We start from the raw sequence: 24,387 nt of genomic DNA, 5'->3' as shown, positions 1-24,387 counted from the left end.
ATCAGCAAGCCAAAGAACTCATTTCAACTGTCGTCTCCAGGTACACTTAGATTTATAGTGAAAAATTGATAAAAATAACATTTAAAAATCATTTTCTTGGTCCCAAAAATTTATTTTTTATTAAAAAATCTTAAAAATGTCAAAAGTGATTCGTCTTGAGAGATGTAATTGAGCAGGCAAATAATCAGTAAGCCAAAGAACTCATTTGAACTTTCGTCTCCAGGGACACTTAGATTTATAGCGAAAAATTGATAAAAACAACATTTAAAAATCATTTTCTTGGTCCCAAAAATTTATTTTTTATTAAAAAATCTTAAAAATGTCAAAAGTGATTCGTCTTGAGAGATTAAATCGAGCAGCCAAATAATCAGCAAGCCAAAGAACTCATTTTAAATTACGTCTCCTGGGAAACTTACATTTTAAGTGAAAAATTGAAAAAAAGACAAATAAAAATCATTTTTTTGGTCTCAAAAATTTATTATTTATTAAAAACTCTTGCAAATCTCAAAAGTGACTCGACTTGAAAGATGATATCGAGCAAGCAAATAATTAGCAAGCTAAAGAACTCACTTCAACTAACGTCTCCTGGAACACTTACATTTATAGCGAAAAATTGAAAAAAAAAAACAAATAAAAATAATTTTTTTGGTCCCAAAAATTTATTTTTTATTAAAAAATCTTGCAAATGTCAAAAGTGATTCGTCTTGAAAGATGAAATCGAGCAGAACATTCATCAAAAAGTAAAAGAACTCATTTCAACTTACGACTCCTGGGACACTTAGATTTATAGCGAAAAATTGATAAAAATGACATTTAAAAATCATTTTCTTGGTCCCACAAATTTATTTTTCATTAAAAACTCTTGCAAATATCAAAAGTGATTCGTCTTGAGAGATAAAATCGAGCAGGCAAATAATCAGCAAGCCAAAGAACTCATTTGAACTTTCGTCTCCAGGGGCACTTAGATTTATATGCGAAAAATTGATAAAAATGTCATTTAAAAATCATTTTCTTGGTCCCAAAAATTTATTTTTTATTAAAAAATCTTGCAAATTTCAAAAGTGACTCGTCTTGAGAGTCCTACGTCAGAGTCACTAATGGCGAATTTATTGTTCTTTTCACTTTTGCGGCATGTTAATTTAAATTCCAATTTCATTTCGATTCTTCTCTGAAATTCCGTTCTTCAATGAAGTGCTCGAACCACCGCCAGATCAACTCAATTTCAGCTACACTCTGAGTCTGGTGCAAATCACCAGTTATATAACACATTCGGTTCCGATTTGGTGCGGGGAAATGTTTCTCCCATCAATGATGGCATTCTCCTCTGTTTTAAAAAAATGCAATCAATTAGAAGAAATGATTATGAAATTTGAAAATCTGACAGGATGAAGGTAAGATCCGATGAGAGAAATTAAAAATTTAAACACTTAAGAAAAAATTATGAAAAGCTTACTTTGCAGAAGAGACAATTCGCCATCATTTCGTTCCAATTGTTCTAGGGTACGTGCTTCGCCCAGGATTGAAAACCAAGGACAACGCATTTTTCGCATTTGACAACCTCGCGTGCCACGAATAGGTAGTGCTTCATTTTTGGAAAATTGTTGATGCAATGATGAAAATTGTCCCTACATTGTTTTCTTTATACAATTTTCCTATGATCAATTAATTCGGCCGCTTCATGAAACTTTTATACTGATGCTGAAATTTTTTTTGTTATTTAAATAAAAATAAGAAAAGAATATTTTAATAGAATAAAAACAAATTCCAGCGTTCTACAATTTATTATTAAAAAATTATTATTTACAGATTAAATTTTACTACTTTTGAGGAAAAATTTTCGAATTTTTATTAAAGAAATTTTTTTCAAAAATAGTGAAAGCTAATTTAAAAATAGCAATTTCTAATAGAGCAATTTAATTATTAATTTAATTTCATTCTAATAGTAATTTTTATTTTTTTATCAAAACAGATTTAATTTAATTTTCCGTATATCAAAAAAATTTCTCAATGAAAAAGAGAAACATTATTGATTAGTGTAAAACACGAGAAATTGATTCTTATTTTTAAAAAAAGATAAAAATATTCAATGCAGAAAAAGTTATAAAAATTTATTTAATAAAAATTTTCATTCTATTATTTTTAAAGGTTATGAATTGAAAAAAAAATTTCCTAGTTTATATTTATATTTTTTTAATAACTAATTATTTAATTTGTTTCCATATTTAAATTATTTATTGAATCAATGAATTAAAAGAAGCTTTATGTAAAATTCTTTTTTTTTTTAACATAACCACTTTTTAGATTTGTTTTCTTATTACAAAACATTTTTTTTACTTACCAATATAAAAATATTTGTCACCTCACTTTAATCACTAACTTTTTTTCACCATTCATTACCATTTTTTAAAAATTTTAATGTATTTTTAACTTTAATGTAATGGTAAACATTAAACTGTTTAATGTTTACAACGATGACCAACGATGACATCAAAACACACGTCAATTTTTTAGGCATGGGATATAGAAACTCAAGTTTGACAATAAATTATCATTTTTCTGCAGCAACTTCAGGGGGAAGGCATTCGTACGTTCTACTGTACATATAATAAGTTGTACCCAAGTGGCATGTAATAATTAATATTTTTATACTACATATATTTTAAAGTTTATTTGTCTTTAAAAAATTATTTTTAGAAAAAAATATTCATTTAGCAATTTTCGAAGTTTTTTGTGATAATTGATTTATAAAACTCTTTGAAATCTGATTTCTATAAAAGTTGACAACTCATTTGACAGCTGGCAACTGTCAAAGGGTATAAAATTGCTAAATATAAACTGAAATATTCACAAGAAACCTTTTTATTCGTAGAAATTAATGTAAAAGTCGAGAAAATTCTCATCTTCAAAATTTGACAGCTTTTTTGACAACTGGTAGCTGTCAAAAGTTATTTTTGACATCATATTCGTGTTCAGCGTACGAAAAACTATGGGAATACATAGACCCAAGTCAAATTTTTAAAAAATGTAAAAGTTATAATACAAAGTTTGCAGAAGTACACCAAACCCATGTTAAACCCCATTTAAACTTTAACCCTTTTGCGGCACGGGATAAAATTTATCAAATGGGCTTTTCTTTTGGGAATCTCATTTTTTTCACATTTTAATTCGAATTCCGGCCGGCGACCTAAGAAATTCCAACTTTTCCAAAATAAGAACCACCCTAATATATATATATATATTATAACGTTGTTTATTATTTTAACTATATTTTTTATATCTATTTTAAGACTTGTAAACAATTTAGAATTTTATTCTGTGATTTTAATCTATTCTTTACTTTTATTTAATCAAATTGACAATAAGGTCGCTTGACCAATGACAAGAGGGTAGAAATGAACGTTATCTACACTTTGAATTCACAAATAAGGCTTCTGATCTTAAGAGGGCACTTTCAGCATTGATTTTAAATGGTAAAAGTGCCCTTTTAAGATCCGGAGTCTCAAATATTAAATTTAGAAGAAAATACTTTATTTTTAGAATCAGGATATTTTACGCGAAAATATCCAAAAGAATAATTTATTTAATTTTAAACATTTGCCAGATTAATTCAGAAATTGTTAGGAAAATGCCTAACAAACCGCGGAGAGGGAGGGGTAAGGAGATAAGACATTAATTAATTATAATCAATAAATTTAATTATTAATTATAATTTTATTCCATTTATTTCACTTTAAACTCTAATTTCAATTCAGCAATTGATTTATTCAGCAGAAGGCTGAATTTTAAGAATTTAACAAAATCAAATTTTAAACAATAAATATATATTTGCAAATCTGTTGAGATAACAACAATAAAAAGTCACTGAGACTCGCCGTCTACGCGCCAACGGCCCCGGAGGCTTCCTCGTCCTGACATGGCACTATTAATTTAACTAATTTTACAATTTTTAACTTTTGAATTCTATGGCGTGATGCACCTTCTACTATCACCAAAGCGAGAATGAAATTAAATGTCCGATTACCTGGCCACGAATGCGTCGCTACACGTGCGCTTCGTTTTTGTTATGGTGAATCCCAAGCGTACTACATAGTTTACAATATTTTATTTTTTCAGTTTTCATTTATCCGCGCTACACTGCAAAAACAAGTGTCTCATTTTGAGACGTTTTGTCCCATATTTGAAACACATAAGATGTCTTAGTCCACATATTTGAAACAGATATGTGTCTCATTTTAAGACGTTTCAAAGTGTCTTACACATTTAGCAATGCATTTTGAGACACGAAATGTGTTTCGAGTATCCGTCTCACACTAAGAAGACGTTTTACGTGTCTTATACGCATTGAGTTACCTTTAATGTCTTAAAATGAGACACGAGATAAAATTAAATGTCTCAATATAAAACAGATTTTGTATCTCAATGGTTTAAACACTTAAAGCAACTCATTTTAAGACACGAGTGAGATACCAGTTTTTGCAGTGTAGATAATTAGCTTCAGCAGATACATTAAAACGCCTTATCATCTCTAGTCACCAGCAATTCACTAACAGTCGGTCCCTCAACTTCTTTTAACCGAATAGTTTAAGTCGGTAAACTTGATTTAGTAGGTAATGTAATTTGACTGAGTTCACCGACTTACACTGGTTAAAACAGTTGCGAAACCGGACCTTAGAGTCTTTAATTTAAAATGGTCGCTGACAGTGTTTTAACAGGAACAAAAACAACAAATAACACTGGCACACAAAAAAAAACTTGATGCTCTGAGCTTTAGGTCAGACAGTGACTAATTTATGTTTTTAGGGTGGCTGAAACAGGATCTGAAGTCCATTTAACCCCATCACGTCAGGGTTTTGAGATAACCTCAAAAAACTCCAAATTTGACCCCATGGAGTAGTATAAGGAGACCCAACGGTCATGACCATATCATGTGCAAAGTGTGCCACCTTTTCGTACTACAACTCCTCTCGTCTGACTTTCCCGGACATCAGTAAATTTTTGTAAATAGAACCCGTGCAGAAATTTTGACCGGGGCCAGATCGGGACAAACCGGGCCCCGATCTGGCAACCCGACCTGGCCCCGGCCTGGTTGAAACACTAAAACCGACCGGGGCCATGACACTTTGCCCGATCTGGCCACCCTATCGGGACCCGGTCGGGGCCATGGGATTTCCTCCGATCTTTTCGCTACCCAGGTAGAAATCCAATACTGACTGCATTTTATTATATTAAAGCTCGTTATTTGATTATTAAAGCATGGGGAGTATTTACTTCAATATTAATAATTATTATTAATATTTTTGTAGTAAATAAACTTTTATGAGTGTCATTAAAAATGTAAATAATTATTAGAATTGCTTTTATTGAACTAAGTTTTTAAAAAAAATATTTTTTTTATTTTCTTTCATTATTAATTTAGACAGACTATCTTATTTAAATTAATGCCTAATTTATTATTATTATTGTTAATAATTATTTAAACCTATACTTTATGTAACATTATTAAGAATTATATACAAAACACTTAAAACTAAGACGGAAAAATATCGCACGCACGGGGGATCGAACCCTAGACCTCGAGGACGCAAGTCGAATACAGATACCGCATAGCCACGCAAGCTTGGAAGCGACCTCGCTTAAACTTCCTTTTGAATCATGAGACCGTTATATACAGTGCTATCATAATAAATTGACTGTATCATATTTATTTATAGAAAAATTATTAAAAATGTATGTTATATATATATATATATATATATATATATATATATATATATATATATATAAATTAATATGTTTATCATAAAAATATGGTAAAAATTATTAATTTAATTATTTATTCTCTATTATTTATAATTTAACTATTTTTTAAAATAATAAAAATTTTTTTATTATTAATAATTTACAATAATACTAAAAATTATTAATTAATAATAATTTATTTTTTGCCTTAAACATGGAATTTTAATTTAAGTGTGAAAAATAATTAAGAGTTTTTAAGAGTTATAAATGTCAAAAATAATATGTTAATATTATAACCACAAATAAATTTAACATTTTAGCCAATATTTTTGGCTATCATCATGATAACATTGACAAATGGTTCACCCTCGACAATTGGTGCGTTTGTCCTATTATCTTAAATTAAAGGAGAATAAATTCTTAAGACATCCCTCGAGGCCAATTTTTGAGTTTTTAATTGTTTATAATTTTTATTTTCAAATTTCAATCAAAGTTAACAAATTAACACAATTTTTTAAAAACGGATGTTTATTTTCTTATTCCGTTACTGCACATGCTCTAAATCAGTTCAAATTAATCCAATATTACCAGCAGACAATTAAAAACCCATAAAGTAATATATTTCAATTGTCATAAACAACATTAATTAACAAATAGTTAACTTTGATTCCTCTCCAATAAAAAATATTTTTCTCACATTTTCTTTTTAATTTTAGTTCATTTGAAGAATATTTTTCCTTTATGATTAAAAAATAACTTATTTAAATTGTTATAAACAATATTAATTAACAAATATTTAACTTATGATCCTGTCCATCAAAAAATTTTTGTTACAAATTTTCTTTTTTACTTAGGTTCTTTTAAAGAATATATGTCTTTTTTGCTTATAATATAACAATAATAAAATAAGTTATTTCTTAATCAAAAAGGACAAATATTCTTTAAATAGACTTAAATTAAAAAGAAAATGTGAAAAAAAATTTTTAGTGGAATAGGAATCAATGTTAACAATTTGTTAATTAATATTGTTTATAACAATTTAAATAAGTTATTTTATAATCAAAAAGGACAAATATTCTTTAAATGAACTTAAATTAAAAAGAAAAGGTGAAAAAAACATTTTTTAGTGGAGAGAAATCAAAGTTAACTATTTGTTAATTAATATTGTTTATAACAATTGATATAAATTACTTTCTGTTTTATTAATTGTGTGGTGGTCATATTGTATTAATTTGAACTGATTCAGATCATATGCAGCAACGGAATAAGAAAATAAGCCTCCTTTTTTGAAAAATTGTATTAATTTGTTAACTTTGATTGAAAATAAAAATTATAAACAATTAAGAACTAAAAAATTGACCTTAAGGGATGTCTTAAGAATTTATTCGCCTTTAATTTAAAATAAAGAATACTGAAACCGGTTAAGAATTGTAGGCTGTAGACAGTTTTGAACAATAAATTGTTAAAAAAATCCCATTGTGCGCTGTTTGTAGATCCTTGGGCAAACCCGGCCTGGTCCTGGTCGGGGCCACGAAGTCGGGGCCAGATCATGAAAACCCGACCGGGGCCAGGGCGGTAATCGGGAACAAAAGTGGCGATTTCTGCACGGGAAGTGTACTGCCCTGGTTAAAAAACCGGACAGATTTCGGACTAATCCGAAATTTGTCCGAAACAGTGCGGTTTATGGGCATGTTTTTGTCACCCAAAATTAATCTGAATAAATCCGAATTCTATACGGTTTGTGAATAACTAGTGAATCCGGAGTTAGTTCGATGAAGTCCGAAATAAATCTGTTAATTTTAACTAGTGAATCCGGAATTAATCCGAAACAATAAAATTAGTCCAGACAATTTAGTGAATGTTAATAAAAAAATAATTTAATAATTATACAAGTTATACATATTGATTATTATTATTTTATTGTACATTCAACATATTTTTCGATATACCTATCGCAATTTTATTAACATTAACTTAAAATTTCTAACGCTTGGGGATTCGAACCTACACTTATCTAACATTATAACGCACCGAAATCAAATACACTAACCGCTTTTTTTTCATTTATTTTTAAACAACAATATAAAATCTGGTACAACGCAAAAAAAATGAACAAAAACGTTTTGCAAAAATTTAGGACAATTCTGCATCGAAAACGGGCTTTCAAAGCCAACACCTCGACAAACTCTTTCATATATATATAAATATATATATATATATATACACACATAAACTTTTTTTTTTCAGTTTACCACATAAAAACACATTTAACATTATTTATATTTCTCTTCATCCAGAAACACCCTGAGGCGAAAACTAACTACATACATTTTAACAAAAAAAAAGAAAGCTAGAAGAATATTTCCTTAAGATAAAAAAGCTTCACTATATCAAATCTATTTGTTTCAATCCCATGTGAAATTTCACCGATTGCATCCCTGTAACTGTCGACTATGTTTAACCGCCATGCATCGGATCTTTTCAATGCAATTGTAACCATATCCCCTCTTCGACTCTTCCCCACCCCAATTGCTATAAAACAGTTGGAAAGCGAAGTGCCGAGATTACACTAACCGCTATACCACGCCCGCATGGGATTTCAAATTCATAATAGAATTTATGAAGTGCCACGAAAAGAAATGACAAAAAAACTAACACACATCAGTATTAATTATAATATTGAAAAAAGAACTTATAATACTAGTAAATTTGTAAAAACAAATTGACTGCAGAAGTAAATATTTTATTTATCATACGTAAATACCCTGAATCCGGAATTTGTCCGCAAGAGTACGGTTTATTAAGGAGTTTTTCACCCTGAATTAAGTTTGAACTCAATACAGTTTTTTATAACTATTGAATCCGTAATTAGTCAGGTTTAGTCCGAAGTTCGTCAGATCATATGCAACTAGTAAATGCAGAAGTAATCTGGTTGGTTTAACCAGTGAATTAAGTCCGGAATTAATCTGGCTATGGCCAGGTTTTTGTCATACGAAATTATAATTATAGTTTGAATTTATCCGAATTTAATAAAAATTGTTTTTTAACTGGATGAAGTCCAGGTTGTGATAAATTCTAACCGGATACTTTGCATAAAGATTTTTAATTCTTTTAGATTGATATCGTATTAAGATTTAACCTTAACCTCACTTTTCTTTGACTGTATTGAATCCGGATTAAGTCATTGAATTGGATTGAATATGGATTGTTTTCGACTGTCTATGGATTGAATATATTTACAAATTCCTTATTACCTATACCAGACTTATTTTCACTTACTCCAATTAAAATTTATTTAATAATTAATGTCAATTTAACCGTTCATAATTGGTCGGTTAAGGATTTAATCATGGATTAAATCCGGATTGTTTTGGACTTTTTACATACTAGCTGCGATACCCGTCTTCGACGTGTTCTTCAGTACCTTTATAAGTTTTCCATATTCAGTATTTATTGGAATTTAACCAATTACATTCAAAGTAATTTTCTTGATGATTATTAATTTTAATTAATAAAGAAAAATCAAAATTTTAAGGAAAGTAAAAAGATAATGCTTAAAATTTTTAAATAATGCCCTAAGTGCGAAAACCATTATGACTGAATAATGGCCCAGAACTGGCAAGCGAATAGAGCGTTTGATCGAACATAATTTGGATTGTTGTAGACAAATTCCGAATTTTTGGCATATAGATTTCGAATTGTTCCATACTTGTTTCGGATCTAATCTATCCGTATTTAATCCGGAATTAGTCCAAATTTTTTACCAGGGCTGTCACGCATAAAAGAAAGCACCTCTATACACAAAGACAGTAGTACTTATTCCACAAACTCAAGAAAAAGTCTATTAAACTTTCGCACAACTATTTATCGGTACGGGTCCACGTGCATGGCCCAAAAGCATACCTACAAATGTTTAAATCACGATTTTTCTGTAAAAACAAATGTCAGAAAATTAGCAAATATACTATTCGAAAGCTTAAAATATTCTACGTTCAATAATATACAATTACATACAGTCAACTCTCGATAAGACAAAGCGCGATAAATCAAATTTTTCGGTAAGTCAAAGTAATTCTTGGGTCCCGTTCATTCCTTATAAGCATTATTAACATTTGATAACTCAAACTTTTCAATAACTCAAAGTTTTTTCGGTTTCCCTTCGAGTTTGTCTTATCAAGAGTTGATTGTATTTTACAATCAAATTTTTTTTACAATTTTTTTAACTTTTGCATATTTGGTTCTCCTTTGGTTCTCTATTGATTCTCTTTTATTCTCTTGATCCTTTTTTGATACACTTTTGCTTCTCTTGATTCTCATTTGATATTTTTTTGCTTCTTCATAATTATCTTTTTCTTAAATATAATTTTTCCTTTTACACTGTAAAAACAAGTGTCTCAATGTAAGACGTTTTGTCCCCAGTTTTGAAACATTTGAGGACAAAAACGTCTTACATTGAGACACTGTTTTTACAGTGTAGTTCTCTAAAATTCTCTTCAACAGACAATTAATTTTTAGGACTATGAGCCAATTAAATTAGTTTGAAAGTTGGCTATTATTATGGCGTTATTATAAAAACTGTGAATCAACATAATCATTACATTGATAATTTGTCGAATATTTTTTTCGCAAAATACTGAACAACATTATTAACAATTATATAGAGAAGTCTAAAATATTATACCAATGCAGGGATATCTAAAAAATGTTGATTAACCCTTTGAAGCATACATTTTTCTTGTAAAAGCGGGATTAGCTGCCAATTTTTGAGCACTCATATTATCCACTTGTAATTCGATCGAGTTAGCATCAGATACTCCAAGCTCCAAAAGAAATCGCCAAAGGTAAATAATTTCTTTAGCCGCTTTTTCCATGGCCATGTACTCGGCCTCGGTACTGGATTGTGCGACGGTCGGCTGCTTCCTGGAATCCTACACGATGGCACCTTCACTCAAAAGAAACACGTTGACTGTGTATGACTTCCTGTCGATAATGGAATCTCCCCAATCGGCATCCACATACCCGTTGATTTTTCTGCCACCATGCCTGTAAAAAATACCAAGATCAATTGTACCTTTCAGGTATCTTAATACCCGCTTTGCTGCGTTCCAGAGTTTATTCCCAAAACAATCGTTAAACTGGCTGAGAACGCAAGCCGTGCGAGACAAATCCGGGCGTGTTGAAACTGACATGTAGAACAGGCATCCAACCAGCTCTCAATAAGGCGGAATTTTCCCTTTCGACTCTTTCCAAACTTTGTCCTTGGTTAATTGTGTACCCGGATCGAGTGGTGTTCAAACCGGATTTCACTCCGTCATTCCAAAGCGTTAAAGAAGACTGGTGATGTACGTCCTGTGATTGATAAGTATTCCATGATCACTCGTATTGAAATCCACCCCGAGACAGCGTTTTACATCACCGATGTTTCTCATTTCTAAAGCTTTTGATAGACTGCTCGTAAGTTTCGGAATTTTCTCGTCATCCTGACACATGATCAACAAATCGTCCACGTAAATAACGATAATTATTAATTCTTTGTCTTCAAATTTTAAATATACACATGGGTCCGAGTTAGTTGATCTAGCTCTCAATTTTCGGAGTTCTTTGTCTAGATGTTTGTGCCAGACTGATGTGTGTTTGTGATGACTGCTCTCGAGGAATCTCGTCAATTAGAAAGACGTCTCCAGATTTTGGATCTGGCGTGCCACCGAGTCTGTCGGTGAATCTGACGTCTCTCGAAATTATTACTTTCTTCTCAGAGTTCACCCATACTCTGTATGCCTTTGACTCCGCACTGTGTCCAAGAAAAATCCCTTCTCGATAACGTGGTTATATAAAACGGCGTTTTTCCTCCTAATTTTCTAGACGGTGACCTGATTCTTATGAAATTCGCTGTGTTAACAGCCTCTGCCCAAAATGCATCAAGAAATCCTGATTCAATCAACAAGCATCTTGCTGTCTCTATGAGGGTTCGATTTCGACGTTCCGAGACACCATTTTGCTGTGAATTGTATGGAGCAGTAAGTCGTCTCAGGATTGCGTGTTTTAGGAGTATCTCGTTCAGGGTGTGATTGTCATACTCTCTGCCATTATCAGATTGTAGTGCTTTGATTCTCTTCCCTTCTTGCGTTTCCATCAGTGCTTGAAATTTGTCAAATTCTTCGGGAACTTCGCTTTTTCGACATAAGAATCTGACCTCGCACCATCCAGACGAATCGTCGATGAAAGTGAGAAAATATCCCTTTTTCCCATGAGAAAGAACACGCATGAGACCACAAATGTCCGTGTGAATTGAATCCCTACACTTGTCATTCTGTTTGATTCCTTGGGAAATGGGATCCGACACATTTTTCCTAGGGCACACGTGCTGCACTCGAATTCTTCGTTTACGTTGTTGACTTTAATACCTTGAATATTTCCTTCCACGGTGGTCTTCAAGCACTTTTGGTTTACTTAAAATGAGTCAAAATTGTGCTAACGCAGTTTTATCTGGAATCGTTCTAAGATTCCAAATTTCCATTTCCGAAAATCGTGGCTGATTCTTTTTTTGAAAAAAACATATATATGGGCAATTCCACGTGAGATTTTAGTCGACCTCTATAAATCGGTCAAAAATATTTTTTTTCTATTCTGTATCGAAAAAAACAGATATACGTATTTTTTTATTTTTGTTTCAATTGTCCAAATTTTCGAGATATAAATTTTCGAAATTTTGGACTTGTAATTGTAGACCTATATTCAGTAGCTTATAAATCCGAAAATATTGAGTTTAGGAAAAAGTTGTCAAACAACGAAAGTTTAAGTTTTCTTTCGACTTTTAAGAAATGTAAACAAAAAATTTTTTAAAAATTTTTTATTAAAAATTTTTTGTATATTTAAAAAAAAATTTTTTTATTAACAAATTAATTTTTTTTAACTTTAGGCCAGATTTTTTTTTTATTTTTTTAAAATTTATTTATACCTTATAATATAGTGGAAATTTTCCAAAAAGTCCCGAAATGGGCCTGATGTGTTAAATGAGTTTTAAAACATTTTCAAAAATCACTTGCAAGCATCACAGAGGGATTATTTTACAATTAACTTTTAAAAATGTCTACAGCGTATAATTTTATATCTATTTGAGTGTTTTTTGTCTTAAATTAAAGAGTCTACGCTGTAGACATTTTTAAAAGTTAATTGTAAAATAATCCCTCTGTGATGCTTGCAAGTGATTTTTGAAAATGTTTTAAAACTCATTTAACACATCAAGGCCATTTCGGGTTTTTTTTTGAAAAATCTTCTCAATATTATGAGGAACAAATAAATTTTAGAAAAATAAAAAAAAATCCGGCCTAAAGTTAAAAAAATTAATTTGTTTATAAAAAAATGTTTTAAAAAATTTAAAAAAAAATTTTGTTTACATTTCTTAAAAGTCGAAAGAAAACTAAAACTTTCGTTTTTTGACAACTTTTTCTTAAACTCAATATTTTCGGATTTATAAGCTACTGAATATGGGTCTACAATTATTACAAGTCCAAAATTTCGAAAATTCATAACTCGAAAATTTGGACAATTAAACAAAATTAAAAAAATACGCATCTGTTTTTTTCGATACAGAATAGAAAAAAATATTTTTGGCCGATTTTAAGAGGTTGACTAAAATCCTATTATATAAAAACATTTCGCAGCCGCCGCAGAGTCAGGATTTCTAAGGGCCCCTTATAGTAGAGGGAACATAGTCAAGGTTGGCCCACTGTTAAGGTAGGCCCATAGTCAGAAACAAGTTACATTTGACCTAAATTCAGGTCAATTTTAAGGGCAGTTTTAACCTACAGGTCAAAAATTGACAAACTAATCCCTCAGCCTTTAAAATTTAAATCAATTTTAAAGGCAGATTTAACCTACAGGTAAAAAATTGACATACTAACTAATATGCCCTCAAAATTTAAGTCAATTTTAAGGGTAGTTTTGACTTAAAAGTCAAAAATTGATAAACTTATCGCTCTGCCCTCAAAATTTAGGTCAAATTTAAGGGCAGTTTTAACCTACAGGTCAAAAATTGACAAACAATTCCCTCTACCCTCAAAATTTAGGTCCATTTTAAAGGCAGATTTAACCTACAGGTCAAAAATTGACAAACTAATCCCTCTGCCCTTAAAATTTATGTCAATTTAAAGGGCAGTTTTAATCTTCAGGTAAAAATTGACAAATAATTCCCTCTGCCCTCAAAATGTAGGTCAATTTTAAGGGCAGTTTTGACCTAAACGTCAAAAATTCACAAACAATTTTCTCTGACCTCAAAATGTAGGTCAATTTTAAGGGCAGTTTTAATCTACAGGTCAAAAATTGACAAACAATTCCCTCTGATCGCAAAATTTAGGTTAATTTTAAAGGCAGATTCAACCTGCAGGTCAAAAATTGACAAACTAATCCCTCTTCTCTTAAAATTTATGTCAATTTGAAGGACAGTTTTAACCTACAGGTAAAAAATTGAAAAACAATTCCCTCTGCCCTCAAAATGTAGGTCAATTTTAAGGGCCCAAAATTTAAGCAGTTAAAAGGGTCTTCAAAATTTAAGTCAAATTTGACATATTTTTTAACCTACATATCAAAAAAGCAAATTAATTAGGATTCTTCAAGAGGTCGTTACCTTATATTAAAATTTGACGAAATTTTTTACTTATATAGGTTAAAAGAAGTTTGACCTAAATTTTAATAGTATGTTTTAATCAATAAAAGATGTTATAAACTGACATCTATTTTTAAAAATTCTATTAAAATTTATTTTCTTTCAGAGGGTAAACATAACCTCAAACTTAGTTCAAAAGTTATAGGTGAGAGAGTAAAAATAAAACGTTAAAATTAGGTCAAAATAATAGGTGGGAAAGCAAACATAACTTTAAAATTAAAAAGAGTCAAAATTTAATCTAATTTTTCACATAAGGTTAAAAAAAGGTCAATAACGATTGTTCCATTACTTAAAAATCCATGTGTACTTTGTCATATACTTATTGTAATTTATTATGATGCATTCATATTAAAAAAACATTATTTAAAATTTATAAAAATTAAAATAAATATAAAAAATACAGATAGGGGGTTGTATGTAATTTATTATGATGCATTCATATAAGAAAACATTATTTTAAATTTATAAAAATTAAAATTAAAATAAATATAAAAATAGAAATAGGGGGTTGGCATGCGAAGCCCGCAGGGGGTCAGAGCCCCCCTAGTAATATATATATATATGTTTTTTTTCGAAAAAAGAATCAGCTACGATTTTCGGAAATGAAAATTTGGAATCTTGGGCCGATTCCAGATAAAACTGCGTTAGCACAATTTTGACTCATTTTAGGTAAACCTAAAAGTGCTTGAAGACCACCGTGCTTCCTTGATAGCATCCCGTAGATATTGGACATTTAGATGACTTATCCGCCTGTGCCAGTCTTCCAAGGAGTTTATCGATGATTCCGGCTTTATAAGAATACTTATATCCTCGGTGACACTTGCAGATTGGTTAGACGAATCCCAGTGTGCACGTTCTGGAACTGTTCTGTTACAGTTAATAGAAATAAAGAACAGTTACAGAACGGTTCCTGAATTGTGCCGGAACGTGCACACTGGGATTTTTCCCGCTTAGACAGTTTCGCGCTCGGTGTCTTTTTTTTCCGTTGTAACATTTCATCTTCGAATCCGATCTTATCACACTGTCCTTTTTATTCTCGAGTTTCGTAGCAAGCATCGCGTTATGTGACAATCTTTGATTCGTCTCTTATCTCGCTTCTGATTCTTCGATGACTTTGATTCGAAGTGTTTTAAGCGATGGCAGCTCGTCCTGTGAAGATATGGCGCATCGGAAGTTTTCGTAGTCCTCCGGTAGACTTCGCAAAAACATGATGGCTAACAAATCTTTGTTAATCGATATATCCAGTTCTGCCAACTTGTCAAGGATTTCGAGAAAGGACTGTGAATGCTGCCTAACGTCTTCGCCATTTTTCATTTTCAAGGACATTAGCGGGTTGAGAAATGACGCTTTTCTCGCAGGTCCCTTAGACTGGTAGGTGTTTTCTAATGTTACCCATATCTCTCGAGTTGTAACACAATCTTTAATGAGCCTGATCTCCGATGGGCTAATCGCGAGCACAATATCCGATTATGCTTTTAGATCGGCGTCCGTCCACAGATTTGCAGCTTCTTGTGTCGCTGGGTCTGGGTTTTGGGCAGGAACTTCTTTTTTCACGACTGTTCCGCTTGCGTACCCCACGCATAATTTTTAATTAGGAGAGCACGCATCTGGAGCTTCCAGGTATCATAGTTGTCCTTTGTAAGGACCTCGAACCTTACTATTTAGGTTAAACTAAATAATCTCAAATTAACAGTTTGAGCACCTTTATGTGGCAACTGACCGGTACGACCGACGACGTCGAAAACACCCTCATTTTTCCCGTCTCTCCGAAAGCACGCTTACCTCTAAAAAATAATCGTCACTACGTTTACCGTTTTATAGCTTTACGAAAACTAATCGCGTGCATGTAGAATTTTAGGCGTACCTGGGCCCATAACCTGTTGTCGATATGATTAAATAAACGTAAACACCCAGCAAATACACAGTAATGAGATTTATTAGAAAAGTAAATTATCGTCAAGCGACTTCTATTCTATACGAAGCGTAGCCATGAACTAACGATTGTTGTCACACGGGAGTAACTAGTGTCCTCTATATTAACCCTTTAACGCCGGGACGGACGCTTTTTTGAATCACTTTCAACGTTAATTATTTTGGTTATTAGACATGTAGAAAATTTTCGGAATAACATTTTCTGACGTATTTTTTATCGCTCTTTCAGAATCTGTCATCAAAATTGCAAAAAACAAAAATTCCTAAAAGTTGTGGCCATTTCTTTGGAAAAAATACAGATTTTTGACATTTTTGATTCAAAAATGATTTTTTTTTCATGTTAGCAGTAACCAGAAAAATTCTTTACCATAAAATATCGCGACCACAATATCCAAGCTTCAAAGTTATAAAAGAACTGATATTTGGTGGATGTTCTAAAAATGTTAAAAATAAATATAATAAAATGATGCTGAATAATAGTCAATCCAATGCAGCTGTATGAGAAACTATGTCTTTCTGCTGTTGTCAATAAAGTAAGAAACAATATGTGACCGCGTCCGAGAAAAGGGACATTATAAACAAACTCAACTTTTTGAGTAAAATGCGTTTAAAGTTTTTCATTCAAATTTTTTATTTTAAGCGAAAATATCTAAAAATTATTTTCATTGAGTATATTTTCATTAAAAAATTGTTTTGAAGTAAAAATATTTTATTTGTTTAAAGAATTGCAAAAATTTCTGTTTTAACCCAGGACTACCTGCATAACATTTTAAGGAGCTTAAAGTGTAAGACCCCGTCAAAATAAAAAAATCGATTTTTTGGCCATAAGGTCCCTTTCTCAGATGGGGTCACATATACTTTCTAAAGGAAATGCAATTCAATGTTGTTGTAAAACAACTGACTGCAAAGACTAACTGATAGACAATTCATTCAGCTTGATGAATGAAGTAAGAAATTATCCACCATTTTGAATTTTTAAAATCTGATTTCATATTAGTTTTCAGCGACCCCAAAAACCCCCAAGTAACAGGTTTTATGCAAATCCGATAAATTTTGAAAAAAATAGCCGCCATGTTGGATCCGCCATTTTGAATTTCTGAAATATGACTTGAGATTCGTAATCAGCGACCCCAAAAACCCTCGAGTAACAAGTTTCAAGTGAATCTGATAATTTTTTAGAAATTCGTCCACCATATTGGATCCGCCATTTTGAATTTTTGAAAACTGACATCTTATTCGTAATCAGCGACCCAAAAAACATTTAGGTACTATTTGTCTTGAAGATAAAAGAAGAATTAAAAAAAAGTCCACAGGGTGTCAATTTTGGAGAAAAAAATTCTTTTGTCGCCATTTTAAATCCGCCATCTTGAAATATTCAATTGTATGGTCCATAACTTTGAAGCTTGGATATTGTGGTCGCGATATTTTTTGGTAAAGAATTTTTCTGGTTACTGCTAACATAAAAAAAACATTTTTGAATCAAAAATGTCAAAAATTTGGATTTTTTTCCAAAAATGGCCATAACTTTTAGGAATTTTTGGTTTTTGCAATTTTGATAACAGATTTTGAAAGAGCGATAAAAAATACGTCAGAAAATGTTATTCCGAAAATTTTCTACATGTCTAATAACCAAAATAATTAACGTTGAAAATGATTCAAAAAAGCGTCCGTCCTGGCGTTAAAGGGTTAAGAGTTTGATTCGCGTAGTGTTTAAATTAAAATATTCCGACACTTGTTACTCGGAGGTTTTGAGGGTCGCTGATTACGAATATGGTGTCAGATTTTCAAAATTTAAAATATATTAATTAAGAATTTGCAATTAGGGATACTAAAAAATCCACAGCTACCAAGATTCATATAAATCAAATAAATTTTTAAGAATTTGTAGTCTAAAATGCATCAGACATTTTATGTTTTCAAAAACTGAATTCATATTTATAATTAGTAAGCCCAGAAACCCCCAAATAATAAGTTTTAAGTGAATTCGATTAATTTTAAAAAATTCGTCCGCCATTATGAATTTTGAAAATCTGATTCCAGATTTGTATTGAGAGACCCTAAAAACCACCGAGTAACAAGATTGAAGCGAATCTGTTCGATTTTTAAAAAATAAGTCCGCCATATTGGACCCGACATTTTGAATTTTCTAAATCTGACTTCATTTTCGTAATCAGTGACACCAAAAACCCCCGAGTAATAAGTTTCAAGCCATATTGGATCCGCCATATTGAATTTTTAAAAACTGACCCCGGATTCGTAATCAGCGATCACAAAAACTGTCTAGACATGATCTTCAAAGTATTTTATATTGTTGGTTAGACACAATTACATTTATTGTAAAGAAACGCTTTTTTAAAGTATATTTATTTATAACATTTACTTTATCAACAAAAAATTTTTTTCTTCTTCTTTGTTATAGAAAGGAATGTTCTCTAACACTTGTAGTATGCTTTTTGTCATTGAAACAAATGAAATAGTGCTTAAAAAGTGGAGAGAAAAATGACACTCAGGAGTGTCACTATGCTTCAAAGAGTTAAAGAATCAATGGAGGATCATAGAAAATAAAAATAGAGAATTTCAAGGAGTAATCGAGAATCAATTTGATTCTCTTTTGCTTCTCTAAAATGCAGATAGAGAGATTTCCGAAAGGAGAATAAAAAGAGAAGCAAAATTACGTATACAATAAAATTCTCTTTTGGTTCTCTTGATTCTCGAAAACTTACAGTTTAAGAGAAGCAAAAGAGAATCAAAAGTTTGACTAATTTAAAGTCAAATTTCAAAAATTTTAAATAGTAGATCCAATATGTCAAACAAAAATATTGAAAATTAGTCGTGAAAAACGTGCCGTTTCAAAAAACATTTGAGAAACCTGCCATTTGAGCTGAGATTTAGAAAACATGCCAACTCAGAATTGACGTTCATTTGTTTTATTTTAGGTACATACAAGAAAGAAGTTGTCCATCAAATAATAAATAATCAACAAATTAATTCAATAAATTAATAAAAATATTCCTTTTGCAAAGAAAAATAACAATTATGCAAAATGCAACTAGAAAAATCATTTTTGTATAACTTTATAACCTTTGCTTTAAATTTGTTTTGTACTGCCAAGGGTGAACCTAAAATAGAAAAAATGAAAGTCAATTCTGAGTTGGGTTTTTCAAATCTCAGCTTATATGGCAGGTTTCTCAAATGTTTTTTGAAACGGCACGTTTTTTACGACTAGTCTGCATTGCCACCTTTCTTCACCCAACCGACAATATCTTAATTAAATTTTTTTAGAATCTTTTTTTTGACAGTTTGTGGATCAAAAAAAATGTTTTCACTAGACTGCGAACGGCTCCCAGTGGGCACAGGAAGTCTAAAAGACGTCTTAAAGATGCCCCTTTTTGTCCACGGACATCCAGGGACAATGATGGCAATGTCTCTGAGTCATAATAAAGACAAGTTCTATGAATTGTCATCTACAAGATAACCTATGTCTTGTCCAAAAGATGTCCAAAAGACGGTTAAAAGACATCTCAAAGGAAGTCTAATGCCCTTAAGCACCTCAGCTGTTGAAGACAGGTACAGGTATTATGAAACTCTTTAAACTATAGTTTACAATCTTACTTGGCAATGAAACGAATTTAACTTAGAAAAATTCCAATAACTTTTATCTTTAGCATTTTCTAAGTCCATGTTGAACTTAGAAAATAATATTTCAATTTATGAAAATTTTTGTAATTTTAAAGTTTAAAACAGAAAGGCATGTAATAAACATTTAAACATCAGTGGTTTATATAAATGGGTCTACCCACTTTAAACGCGCTAAAAAGGCTATTTTTGTAATTTTTTTTTCAAGTTTAAATTATAAATATTGACAAGTGAGGTTTGGCACATAAATAAATACACACTCAAAGTGCAAGAAAAAAACTGTTTTAATTTTTTTAAATATTGTTTTTTATTTATAAATATTAATAAAAAGAAAGTGGTTGTGCGCTGTTGATGAAATTTTTAGCATGGAAGGTCCTAAAACAAAAAATCCAAACAGTATAAGATTGAGCATGTTCATAGCAATAACGCATATCATACGATTTTTTATGCAAAGTTGAAAAAATGGTTATGGGCCACAAAACAATATTTAAAATCAAAATTTTTAAAATCCTTTGATATGCGCTATAGCTATGAACATGCTGAATCTATACCATTTGGATTTTTTGCTTCAAACCATAATCCATGCCAAAAATATCATCAACAGCGCACTTTTTAAAAATATTTATCAATAATAATTATTTTTAAATAACAAAAAATATTTACAATAAAATTAAAACTTTTTTTCTTGCACTTCGAGAGTGCAACCTCTAATTTCCATTAAAAAAAAATTTTAAACGTACCTAACCTAAAATTTTGTTCTACTTAACAATATTTTAACAACTTTTGTTTCAAATATTTTGCTTCAAAATACAGAATTTAAGCTTAAGTCTCACCCTGTATAATAATTTTGTACTATTTTTACATAAAGAAAAATAAGAAATTAAATATATTTTTTCGAATAACTTGTTTTGTTTTCAATTTTTTTAAACATATTTTTCATTTTTCTTTTTTTCTCTAAGAAAATTGATGAATTTTTATTAGATATCCCTTGTCATAATTTTTTTGTTGCGCTGCGCTTGTAAAAACGCCCACGTTCGAATGACGAACGAGAGACTAAAAAGCGAATGATGTAACGCGAAGTGAATCGTGTTAGGTCCATTTTTCATATTATCAGTTTTCATCAGAAGCCACTTCTCGAACGTGTCGCTTCCATTTACGACCTATCCGAGCTTCCCCATCGATGAAACCTATGTCACTTTCGTTTTCGACTGCAAAGAACAGAAAAAGAAATAAAGGTGAAGACAAGTTTAAAATTTTCGATGGAGATAAAAAATTAAGATATACGATTCCTCTCTAAACGAAAATCATCGATTTTATTCTCCTCTAATAAATTCGAAAGAATAATAATTTAATAAATCAAAAAAATAATAAGCTTTACAATAACAATATAAAAATAAAACTACAAAAATAATAAAATCAAATAAAAATATTAATATTATTGTAAAATCAATAAAATATAAGATAGAAAATATTGAATGTAATGAGGAAAAGTTTAATAAATTTAATGTTGCATAAACTACCGTTTTTCAATAATTAATATTCAAGAATAATATGAATTTATTAATAATTTTCAAAAAAAGAGAAAAAACTTCTGATAATTATTATCACTTTTTTGCAAATTATTATCCTTTGGATATTATTACTGTTGACATTTTAATGATCGAGTCTAAGTTGGAGCAAATGACTAAATAATTCGATTAAGCTATAATATGTGCACGTTGAGTTGAAAAACGACTGTAATTAAATATTTCAATACTTTAGTTTCATATGGGTTAAAAAGGTATAATATGTTGAAATAAGAACGCTGGATTATTATATTGCTTCATAAGTTCATAAAGTGTATTATTTTTATGTCATTAAAATTTTCTTTACCTACCGCAACGATACGCGAATAAAATTCGCTTATAACACGTTAAACTAATATCCATTTGACTCCATATTATCCTTGACAAAGAAAATATATATATGTATGTATGTATATGTTTCATTAAGTAAACTGTATATATGTATAATTGTTGAGTATCACATGAACTATCAAATTACGCATTACAGTAGCTAAACTTAATCGAACTTTTTTTAAATGAATAAATATTCTTCTGGATTTAATAATCCAGAAGTCAAAATAATTGTCAGATTGGTTGTTGTTTTTAAGTTATACTCAAAAAACTAATTTATTAAATTCAAGAATAGAAAATTTTTCGCTATGACACTATACTATTGTATTCCCATACCTATATATGATTTCCTGTTGAATCCAAATTCGAAGTTAGAATTGTCAGATTGGCTAAAACATCTTAAATAAGTCAATACACTAGGGCAGTGTCTCGGACAAAAAAATGTTCCTCTTTGATTATAGTTTGTTTTTCGAGCAGTTTTTTGAGTTTAACTCCAAATTTTGAGCCAATCTGACATTTCTGACTTTGAATTCGGGCGCAGCAGGCAAAAATTTAAAGGAATATATGTACTAAACTGAAAAAACCTGCTCTTTCTAATCAAAATTGATTAATAATAATAACAAATAAATACCTTTTCTGTAGAAAAATTTCAAAATTATTCTTATTAAATATTATAAGGTTGTAATAATTTAGTAAAATTACTAGTCATTAGAAAATATTATTTCTAAACATAAAAAAATTATTTTAATCTTGGAGGTAAATATTATTCTTTTTTATTGTTTACAAATTTCTTACATTAAGCATTTTAAATAAGCGAGCTATTTTCTACCTCAAAATTCTGACTGATTTCAATTAGTGCACAACTTTTTACTGCAGATCAGTACAATTTTATGAATAAATTCAGAAAGAAAATCATTTTATTAGGTAAGTAATTAGCAAAACTTAACTAATTTGCATCAAAAAATTTAAAAAATTAGTTAAAATTTTTAATAGTTTTGATTAAGAAAGTACCATTCTCTCCTTCAAGTTGGTTATTTTGATTGTGACTGGTATTAGCAATAGAATTAGAAATAAATTTAAAATTAACCAGTACTGAATTAGTAATGGCTGCCAGTACTGTACCAGTAATATCAAACCAGTACTGAAAAGCTTTATCATTTCGGTCAAATACCAGAATGAAATGGTCTGACCAATGAAATAAGGATTTATTTTAATCGACTAAAAATGTATTCAAAATTTCAAGTTGATAAATTAAAATTTACTTTTTTATCCATATTTGTCATTAGGAATACTCCTAACGCCAGAATATTAGGGAATAATTAAGATCGCATAAATCCAATACAATATAAAGTAATGCATAAAATTAATTTTCAATAATAATTTTTCTTTGAATAACAATCGAAAAATTTGCTTTTTGAAAAATGAAAAAAAAGTATATATACATGTATATACAGCTCATGAAACTTTCTTAGAATAAGCTTTGAAAACTGACTCGATGCAACACGTTGTAATGTTGGAAACGTGAGCATTACCATAAAACTGTGCATTTTATGAGAAGTAAGTCTCGCGCGTCTCTGAAAGCGTAGTTAGAGTCGAGAGCGGGATATCCCGTGGCGCTCCTTGTCGTTATCAAAATTCCGTCACAAAGGCCACACATTACACGGTCTCATGTGTCTACCACATTTACACGCGAGTCGAATAATTTTTTTTTCTCTTTTCCTTTTTTTATTTTCGCAAAAAAATGTGTTGTTGGCGCGGATTCACACAGTGAGACCAGGTAGCAAATGACCGGTTGCATTTCGTTTCCTTGCAAAGTGAGTCCCGTCAACAAATGGCAAGCATTTTACCTATATTATAAGCAACGATCGTAAAGCAATCCTCTTTATATGAACAAATCTCATTCTCCTCCAGGACAACGTGAGAATCAACAAAATACTTATCTTATCTTTTTCTCTTTGACGTTGGCATTTAATTTTTTTTCCATTTTACTTTTATTAAAAGTAAAAAATTGTAGAGTGCACAATTTTCTCGATTTCTTTATTAAAATTGTGTGAATTGGTTGATTTTTTTTATTTCAATAAGAATGTATAAATTTTCAATTAAAGTATAAATATAAACATAAGTTTAAATGCATATTTTTAAAAGAGTTTAACGATACCTAAAACAGTTTTTAAAGATTTAAAAAACTAATTAAGTGTAAATGTTTTTAAAACGATTTTATGTAAAATATGAACGATTACTGAACTGTTTAGTAAATTTCAACTATAAAATTTGACTATATCCTAAATTTTTATACTAAATTTGAAAAAATATATATACAAGATTCCTCATTGTTAAATATACTGTCAACTATACTATTGTTAAACTTCAGATTAAACACCAACGTATAATTTGGGTCCCAGAGGACTTCTTTGACTTATTAGGTATATTTTAATATTTAACTTTCTAATTATTATTTTTCGCAGCAACAAGTTAAGAAAAGAAATTTTAGAATAAAAACTAATATATATATATATATAT

The 24,387-nt window shown here is 30.2% G+C and overlaps 1 protein-coding gene across 1 annotated transcript; it reads right to left on the bottom strand.

Moving 5' to 3' along the window:
* Positions 1-10,448: 10,448 nt before the first annotated feature.
* LOC122497641 lies at positions 10,449-11,228 on the bottom strand. Its single transcript, XM_043604883.1, has 3 exons — positions 11,151-11,228; positions 10,927-11,088; positions 10,449-10,667 (listed from the first exon to the last, which is right to left on the bottom strand). The coding sequence occupies exons 1-3, from the start codon at positions 11,226-11,228 to the stop codon at positions 10,449-10,451; spliced, it is 459 nt and encodes a 152-aa protein (XP_043460818.1).
* Between the last annotated feature and the right edge of the window lie 13,159 nt (positions 11,229-24,387).

The sequence above is a fragment of the Leptopilina heterotoma genome, unplaced genomic scaffold (assembly GCF_015476425.1).
Source record: "Leptopilina heterotoma isolate Lh14 unplaced genomic scaffold, ASM1547642v1 Lhet_135, whole genome shotgun sequence".
NCBI classification, from domain to species: domain Eukaryota; kingdom Metazoa; phylum Arthropoda; class Insecta; order Hymenoptera; family Figitidae; genus Leptopilina; species Leptopilina heterotoma.
Note: the sequence above shows the minus strand (reverse complement) of the source record. Positions and strands in the feature narration are given on the sequence as shown.

Coding starts and splice junctions, on each gene's coding strand:
- LOC122497641 (XM_043604883.1), bottom strand. CDS start 11,228: ATGTGTCAGGATGACGAGAAAATTCCGAAACTTACGAGCAGTCTATCA. Junction 11,089..11,150: donor AAATGAGAAACATCGGTGAT/GTAAAACGCTGT, acceptor TATCAATCACAG/GACGTACATCACCAGTCTTC. Junction 10,668..10,926: donor GTTGGATGCCTGTTCTACAT/GTCAGTTTCAAC, acceptor GCCATCGTGTAG/GATTCCAGGAAGCAGCCGAC.